At 45.4% G+C, this 7,683-nt stretch overlaps 1 protein-coding gene across 1 annotated transcript; it reads left to right on the plus strand.

Annotated features, from left to right (window-relative positions):
• The first annotated feature begins 167 nt into the window (after positions 1–167).
• IDS (iduronate 2-sulfatase) lies at positions 168–7,343 on the plus strand. Its single transcript, XM_039354698.1, has 9 exons — positions 168–522; positions 1,196–1,377; positions 1,878–2,055; positions 2,170–2,258; positions 2,958–3,158; positions 3,681–3,851; positions 4,495–4,621; positions 5,680–5,853; positions 6,712–7,343. Exons 1-9 carry the CDS (start codon positions 444–446, stop codon positions 7,218–7,220), a joined length of 1,710 nt encoding a protein of 569 aa, XP_039210632.1. The 5' UTR covers positions 168–443; the 3' UTR covers positions 7,221–7,343.
• The last annotated feature ends 340 nt before the right edge of the window (positions 7,344–7,683 follow it).

The raw sequence follows: 7,683 nt of genomic DNA on the forward strand, positions 1-7,683 counted from the left end.
AGCTGCTGGGCAGGACTGGTTCTTGAGGGATGAGTGCCATCTGGTGATCAACTGGTAGAAGGATCGATCGAAGAGGATCTCAGGGTTGAACTTGTGGGTTCCTTGGTGCTCTCTGAGCCTGTTGTCTTGCAGACGTTTCATTACCAAACTGGGTAATGTTATCAGTGTTAGAAGGGAGTGGGGTTTGCAGAGAGGAGGAGGAGGAGAACAACAACTCTGGGTCCTGGGTAACAGGACGCAATTCCTACGAAGGGCTGCAAAACCCAGCTCGGCGCGCATTAGCGCCTCCGCAAAGCAGCTCGGCGCGCCCTGGAATCTCCGCCGTCGCCCCGCCGTTGGGGTGGCGCTTGGGAAGAAGCCCTGCCCGCCGCCGCTTCCTCCTCCTCCTCCGGAGACGGCTCGGGAGCCTGGCTGGGCGGCGAGAGACCTTCCCCGGCGCGGCCATGGCGCCGGACAGGCTCCTGCAAGCGGCTTCGCTCCGTCTCCTGGTCGCCGTCTGGCTGGGCTCCCCGAGGGCTGCAGGTGAGGCTCCAGGCCAGCCTCTGTGAGTAGTTGTGTGCAGCTATTCCCAACCGCAGCTAAATAACTCTTTTTTATCAGCTACTAAAACCAAATTAATCTTTTTTTGTTGTTCCATTTCAGCATTGGAAAGCCACTGACATTCAGGTTTTTTTTTTCCAATGGTCTTCCATTGGATTATGCTTTTAATAAATGTGTTTATGAAACTCTCTCCCCTCCCACAAGAGTGCTTAAAAATGTGGGGATGATTCATAATAACATGAGAAAACCACCGTTTAAACCAGGACATGTACAGAAGCTGCTAAAACTTCCCTATGTTAAATGCTCTTGCAGTGTCTCTAAAGCAGAAGTGAAGATTTTTGGGAATTGTAGCCTCTCTTGTCTTCTCAATAGTCTTTTTTCCCTTTCCTTCCCTTTCCTTACCATAGGGCAATTAGATGAGATGATTAGGCTATCAAAATCAAATCCAATTAACTCTGTGCATTGTCTTCTTCGAAGGATGTTGTTTGTTTTTGGCATTCATAAACGTTTATGCTTCCTGAAGTTTAGGGAATTAATCTTTGAAAGTATTCAGTATACGGTACTAAACCACTGCTACCTTTTTTGTTTAAGAGGGGTTAACAGGCTAAAATGACCTGCTTTGCGCTTCCACCGTGGTCCTTCTTCCTCCCATTAGGATCGGCTGCTGGTGCTCAGAGACCTGTCCATGATTTTCAGCCCGGAGGCTTAAATATCCTCTTTGTGATTGCCGACGACTTGCGCCCTGCCCTGGGGTCTTATGGGGACCCCCTGGTGAGATCACCCAACATCGATCAGCTGGCCTCTAAAAGTGTGGTGTTCCAGAATGCTTTTGTCCAGGTAATTGATGTCATCTTCATTATTTATTTAATTTTTGTGGGAGGGGGCGTCTTGGTTGTCTCTGCTATCTGAGCAACATCACAGATCAGGTTTTCCTCCCTCCCTCCTTCTCTCTCTCTCTCCCTCCGTCCCCACCCCTCTCTCTCTCCTTCCATCTCTTTTTCTCTTTTTCATTTCCTCCATCCCTTTCTCTCTCCCCCTCCCTCCTACTCTCCATATCTCTATCTTCACCCCTCTCTCTTTCTCCCTTTCACCTCTCCCTCTCTTTCTCTCCCTCTCTCTCCCTCCTTACATCTCTCCCTCCCTCCCTCTGTCCCTCTCTCTCCCTTCCTCTGTCCCTCCATCTCCCTCCCTCTCTCTCTCCCTCCTTCCATCTCTCTTTCTCTCTTCCCCTCCGTCCCTCCATTTCTCTCTCTCTCTCCCTCCATCTCTGCCTCCCTCCCTCCCTCCCCCCCTCTCTTTGTGTGTGTGTGTATGTTTGTGTCTTTTTTTGCCTCCAGCAAGCCGTCTGCGCCCCAAGCAGAGTCTCCTTTCTCACGGGCCGTAGACCTGACTCCACCAGGCTGTATGATTTTAACTCGTACTGGCGAACACACGCAGGAAACTACACCACGTTGCCGCAGTACTTCAAGGAGAATGGGTATATCACCCTGTCCGTTGGGAAGGTTTTCCACCCAGGTGAGCTTCCCAAGACATGGGGGGGAGTAGTGGGGGGGTGGCTTCCGTATGAAAGTGTTCAATATCCAGATCCAAAAATTGGGGCCAAACTCTGTTCTGGCTTCCGTTTCTCAGGCATCTCCTCAAACCACAGCGACGATTATCCGTACAGTTGGTCCATCCCGGCTTTTCATCCGTCTTCTGAAAAATACGAAAACACGAAGGTAGACGGGCACGACGGTTGTTGACAATCAGCGGTCACTGATCATACAAGTTGTCCTCGACTTAACGACCATAATTTCTGTGGCTAAGGGAGACATTTGTTTAGCGAGATTTGCTCCATTTTCCCACCTTTCTTGCCCCGGTTGTTCAGAGGATCACTGCCGTTGTTTAAGTTACTAAAATGGTCGTTAAGCGCAACTGGCTTCTCCCATTGACTTCGCTTACTTTTTTATTTATTTTATTACTTTATTTTATTTTATTATTTTATTTATTTTATTTATTTTATTTTATTATTTTATTACTTATTATTTATTTTATTTTATTTTTATTTTTATTATTTTATTGGAAAATTTATATTGCCGCCCACTCGCAACACGGTGACTCAAGGCAGCTGACACGGATCCAAGAATGCCATGTAAAAGCAGCAAAGATAAGAATAAAAATAAAATAATAATATAGATCGTCAAAAGAGAGGACGGTGAAGTCTTTTTTTTTTTCTTAACCTGTTGCTGGGCCAACCTTGAGAGTTGACTTTTCCGCCACTGATTTGAAGAAGTGGTGACAATTCCTTCGCCGCTGGAGTAAGGAGTAGTAGAGAGGGGGTAGCACTTGCTCTCTCCTGCCTCTTACTGCTTTTCTCTCGCCTTGTTGAGCTTGCCCTGGCCCAACAACCAGATTTCTTTATGCCGGTTGCCTTCCAGGTTTGCAAAGGGAAAGACGGAAAGCTTCACGCCAACTTGATCTGTCCTGTGGATGTGGCCAAGATGCCTGAGGCTACTTTGCCGGATATTCAGAGCACCGAGGAGGCCGTCCGTTTGTTGAAGACTCTGACAAGAATCAAGAGGACGTTTTTTCTGGCTGTCGGCTATCATAAGCCCCACATCCCATTCAGATACCCTCGGGTAAGTGACATTTCTCTTAGGTGGGTCTTCAAAAAGATCGCTCCTAGAAGGGTCTTGAAAAGAAAGAAGAGGTTGGTGCTGAAGAAGTCAAAAGGACTTGGCTGGTTGATTATCTAAACCAGGGTTTCTCACCCTTGGCAACTTAAAAGATGTGTGGACTGAAGAAAGATTGTGTGGATTGAAGTCCACAATCTTCAGTCGGCAGAAGTGAGAAACACTGATGCAACGTATACATCATAGAGGGTTTGCTGTATTTTTATGGCTGGCTAAATTTCCCCCCAAAATCCGAGCATTGTGTTCCATAGAGTCATCAACAACTGGGAGAAAAAAAAATGGAAATTGGGTGAGGTTCCATGAGTAGAATTAACACTTTCACTGGTTGAGTTGCCTAAGTTAAAAGAAGTAGATGTAAGAAAATATCTCTTGCTAGGAAAATATGTATTTATTGTAAAAGTAACAGAGCCCAGCCTGAAGGATAGAGACTCGTTAGAAAGCAAATCAAATCTAACCTCTCCTCTCTAGAAATTTCTCAAATTATATCCCTTGGAAAACGTCACCTTGGCTCCCGATCCAGCCGTTCCTAAAGGACTTCCTTCCGTGGCCTACAATCCCTGGATGGACCTACGGCGGAGAGAGGATGTGGCAGCCTTGAATCTCAGTTTCCCTTACGGGCCCATCCCAGAACACTTCCAGGTAGAGTTGCCGAAGCCCGTTCTGTCACATTTCCATTAGATGAAAATGGAGGGTCTGACTCTGAAAGACACTGGTGGGATAGGGAGGTGGGTGGCCGATCTCCTGTTTTTCTCTTACAGGCAGTCCTCAACTTACAACGGTTCATTTAGTGACCATTCAAAGTTACAACGACACTGAGAAAAGGAACGTATAACTGTTTTTCACACTTAGGATCATTGCAGCGTCCCCAGGGTCACATAATCACAACTTGGATGTTTGGCAACTAACATGTACTTATGGCTGTTGCAAACGTCCCCGTGATCACGTGATCAAAATTTGAGTGCTTGGCAACTGGCATATATTTATGACAGTTGCAATGTCCCGGGGTCACCGTATCGCTTCTTGCAACAAGCAAAGTCAATAGGGATGCCAAGTTCACTTAACAACCGGGCCACTAACTTAACAAGGGGTGGCAAGAAAATTTGTAAAATGGGGCAAAACTCACTTAATAACATTGCTTTGCTTAATTTGGGCAGACAGGCAGTCATAAACGAATCTGCTTCCTAAAAAACAACAACACCTTCCAGTCCTCTCGGGGGCTGCTTGAATTGACCGCGTAGCAGGCTACAACTCACTTTCCTTCCCGTTGCAAACCGTTTTGTAGCGGAAGATTCGTCAGAGTTATTTTGCCTCCATCTCCTACGTTGATACGCTGGTGGGGAAGTTGCTGAATGCCCTGGATGAGGCGAAGCTGTCTCACAACACGATGGTGGTTTTCACCGCAGATCACGGTAAGACGTCCGTGTGGCTTGGAGACAGCTGCAAATGCCACAGCTTTGTTTTCCGGAGAAGGTTCTTGAACGTAAGGGATTTTAGCTCTTGCGTCAAGATCAGCCTGCTCTGTGAACCAGCTCGTACACAATGGGCTATCCATTGCAATGAGTTATGTCAGGGTTTCCCAACCTTGATACCTTTAAGACTCACAAACATCAACTCCCCAGCAGGCTGGGGAATTCTGGGAGTTGAAATCCATTCATCTTAAAAGTTGCCCCATTTGGGAAATCCTGAGCTATGTGGAATCTTAGGCAATACTGCGCTCTAAGCCTTGGTTGCTTAGAGATGAAATTATTAAATTATTAAATACATGGGGAGGAATCATACTAATCAGGACTACAGCACTCATAATCTCCAGCTGGCTGAACAAGGAGGGGAAGTCCAGCTAGGGAAAGAGAGAGTACTGCAGATCTGTATTAGTTAGATCTGCTTTGCTGTGTCACTGCTTTGTCGAGACTTGCTCACGCGTAAGACGAAGACAGTGTCTTTTGTCCTTGCATTCAGTCTACAGATATCATTTACAATCTTTATTGAGGCAGCTAAAGTGATGGCTGTAGCATCAGACACACCATGTTTGTCTCTCATTGCTCTTTCTGTACCCATCAGGTGTAAAGCAAAACACACGAGTATAAAATAGCAACTTCATTCTTAATGCCTATTTCACAGGAATCTTCCCAGATTGGCAGTTTGCACCTGGGAAGGACTAGATAAAGTTTAATGGCATTCAAGAGGGGTGGGACTTGCCCTCTTATCCCTACGTAATCTTTCCAGACTAATTCCCCGTTTGACTCCTCAATTCAGCCAGTCTCTTTCCAACATCATCTCCTACTTTGTTCTAAGACTAACTGAAGAGTTTTGGAGGTTTTAAAAGCTCGCTTGTTTTTTGATTTCTTTGTGGTCGATCCTAATCAAGGTACTATACTCAATTCTTGATTCTTCTTCTTTTATTCCCCTGGATGGATCCACAGGACTGCTCTCAATGTTGTCTCTCCTCATGGTTCTTGATTTCATTTAGGCTGGTCGCTGGGTGAACATGGCGAGTGGGCGAAATACAGCAACTTTGATGTAGCCACACGAGTGCCGCTGATGTTCTACGTGCCAGGAGTAACAACTCCGAGCTCTGATCCAGGACAGAAAGTTTTCCCATTCATTGACCCCTTTGCTCAAGATCTCCCATCTGGGCTTTCAGGTAAAAAAAACCCAGCATTAACCGTGCAAAAATTAAAAGTGCAACCTTTTATTTCTGATTTAATTAGGTCTTCCCTGCTTTTTTCTTGTTAGATTTTATTTAACGCCAATATATATTTTAGCATGAAAATTCTGCTGGCCTGCTTTTGGTTTTGTAAGCTGTTCTGGGGAAAAAACACTGAAAGTAGATGCCTTTCTTTTACATTCCATGGCTTCAGTTCAGTTATAATTGCAAAGCCACAAAATGGCTCTGCTTTGCCAAGGCTGGGCATCAACAGAACTCACATTCTGTTTGGCATAAAACACATAATGCCGAACACAGAAGAATGGATGCAGGTTGCAGGAGGACCAATTCTGATTGAAGGTTGGGAGAAAAATGAGTCTTAAAGATAAAGACTATTTGACAGGGGAACCAATTCCTTGAATTAGACTCAAGTTGGTCAACCAGCTATTGGTTATCCTTGTCCTTGATTGATTTCAATGAACTCAACTCAAGGATTCCACTTAAGTTCCAATGTATTTCGATCTTGGCTGGATTCCCGGGCAATGGTCATCTATTAATTGGGTCTGCCATTCTTCTGCCTGGAGTGGCACAGAGTCTGGATCCCAGGAGGGAAGGGTTGAATTCCAGGTGGGGCCAAGAGACAGCGTAGCTTAGTTTGGTAGGGAGGAAGCAAGTTAAGAAGTCTCCTGCCTAGTGATTCTCAAAGTGTATCTTTGGCGATGCTAGTACTTTCTTTAGTTTGGCACAATTTCTCTCCATGGGTGAGGAACAATAAAGGAGACTACTCAGAAGTAACTCCAGGTGTCGTTCTTGGACCTGACACTCTACTCTAACTTTTCTCCTATCCCACTCCAGGAAAACCTAAAGAAATGGTTGAGTTGGTGTCTCTGTTCCCAACGCTTGCAGAACTGGCTGGACTGACCGTTCCTCCTGCGTGTCCTCAGCCTTCCTTTCACATCCCCCTTTGTAGCGAAGGGAAGAGCTTGGTCCAGTATTTCCCATCCTCCAGTGGAGGACAGAAGAACCATGGCTGCACACAGAACGAAACCCCGGTTGCCTTCAGCCAGTATCCCCGTCCTGGAGACATCCCTGCACTGAATTCTGATTTGCCATTGCTTCAAGACATAAGAGTCATGGGCTATTCCATTCGTACAGCCGATTACAGGTGTACTGTCTGGTTTGGGTTTAATCCCAACAACTTCACAATCGATGTGAACGACATCCACGGGGGAGAGCTGTATTTTGAAAAAAGCGACCCCAACGAAGATCACAACTGGTACAGCGAAGTCCCGCGTGGATTCCCCATTCCCAAGCTTTGCAACGTAACCGATTATTTGAAATTGGAATCAACTTCAATTCGATGAAGCTCCATGAAGGAATTGACTGCTACGTGGCTTGTGTATACGTCCTGCTTTGTGTTGTACACAAAGAAGTCTCCAGGAATGACCGTTTTTATATCAAATATAAAATATGTTCATTAAAAGAAATCTCCTTGTATGTATTAAATAGTTCTGGAGAAAATAACAATAATAGAAAGAAGGTAGAAAAGAAATACTAAGTGATCTAAGTGTAGTTCTCTGCATGTTCTCTTGGAGACCAAGGAACATGCTACTTGGGAATTCTGGCAGATGCCCCCAAATACCTGGAGGGACCAGGATGGGAAATCTGAATCGCACCACTAGGGAGCCAGTGGTGGTCCTTCTTTTTAAGTTTTTGTCAAGTGCGAAGAATCAAGACTCCATGTTAAACTCCAGTTAAGATGATTGCTCATGTCTATAAACAAGAATCTAGTCAACTAATGGTCAACACTAAATGGGCCCTAGTTAA

This window comes from Crotalus tigris, unplaced genomic scaffold (genome assembly GCF_016545835.1).
Source record: "Crotalus tigris isolate CLP2741 ecotype Arizona unplaced genomic scaffold, ASM1654583v1 scf7180000018585.330925593:3314079, whole genome shotgun sequence".
NCBI classification, from domain to species: domain Eukaryota; kingdom Metazoa; phylum Chordata; class Lepidosauria; order Squamata; family Viperidae; genus Crotalus; species Crotalus tigris.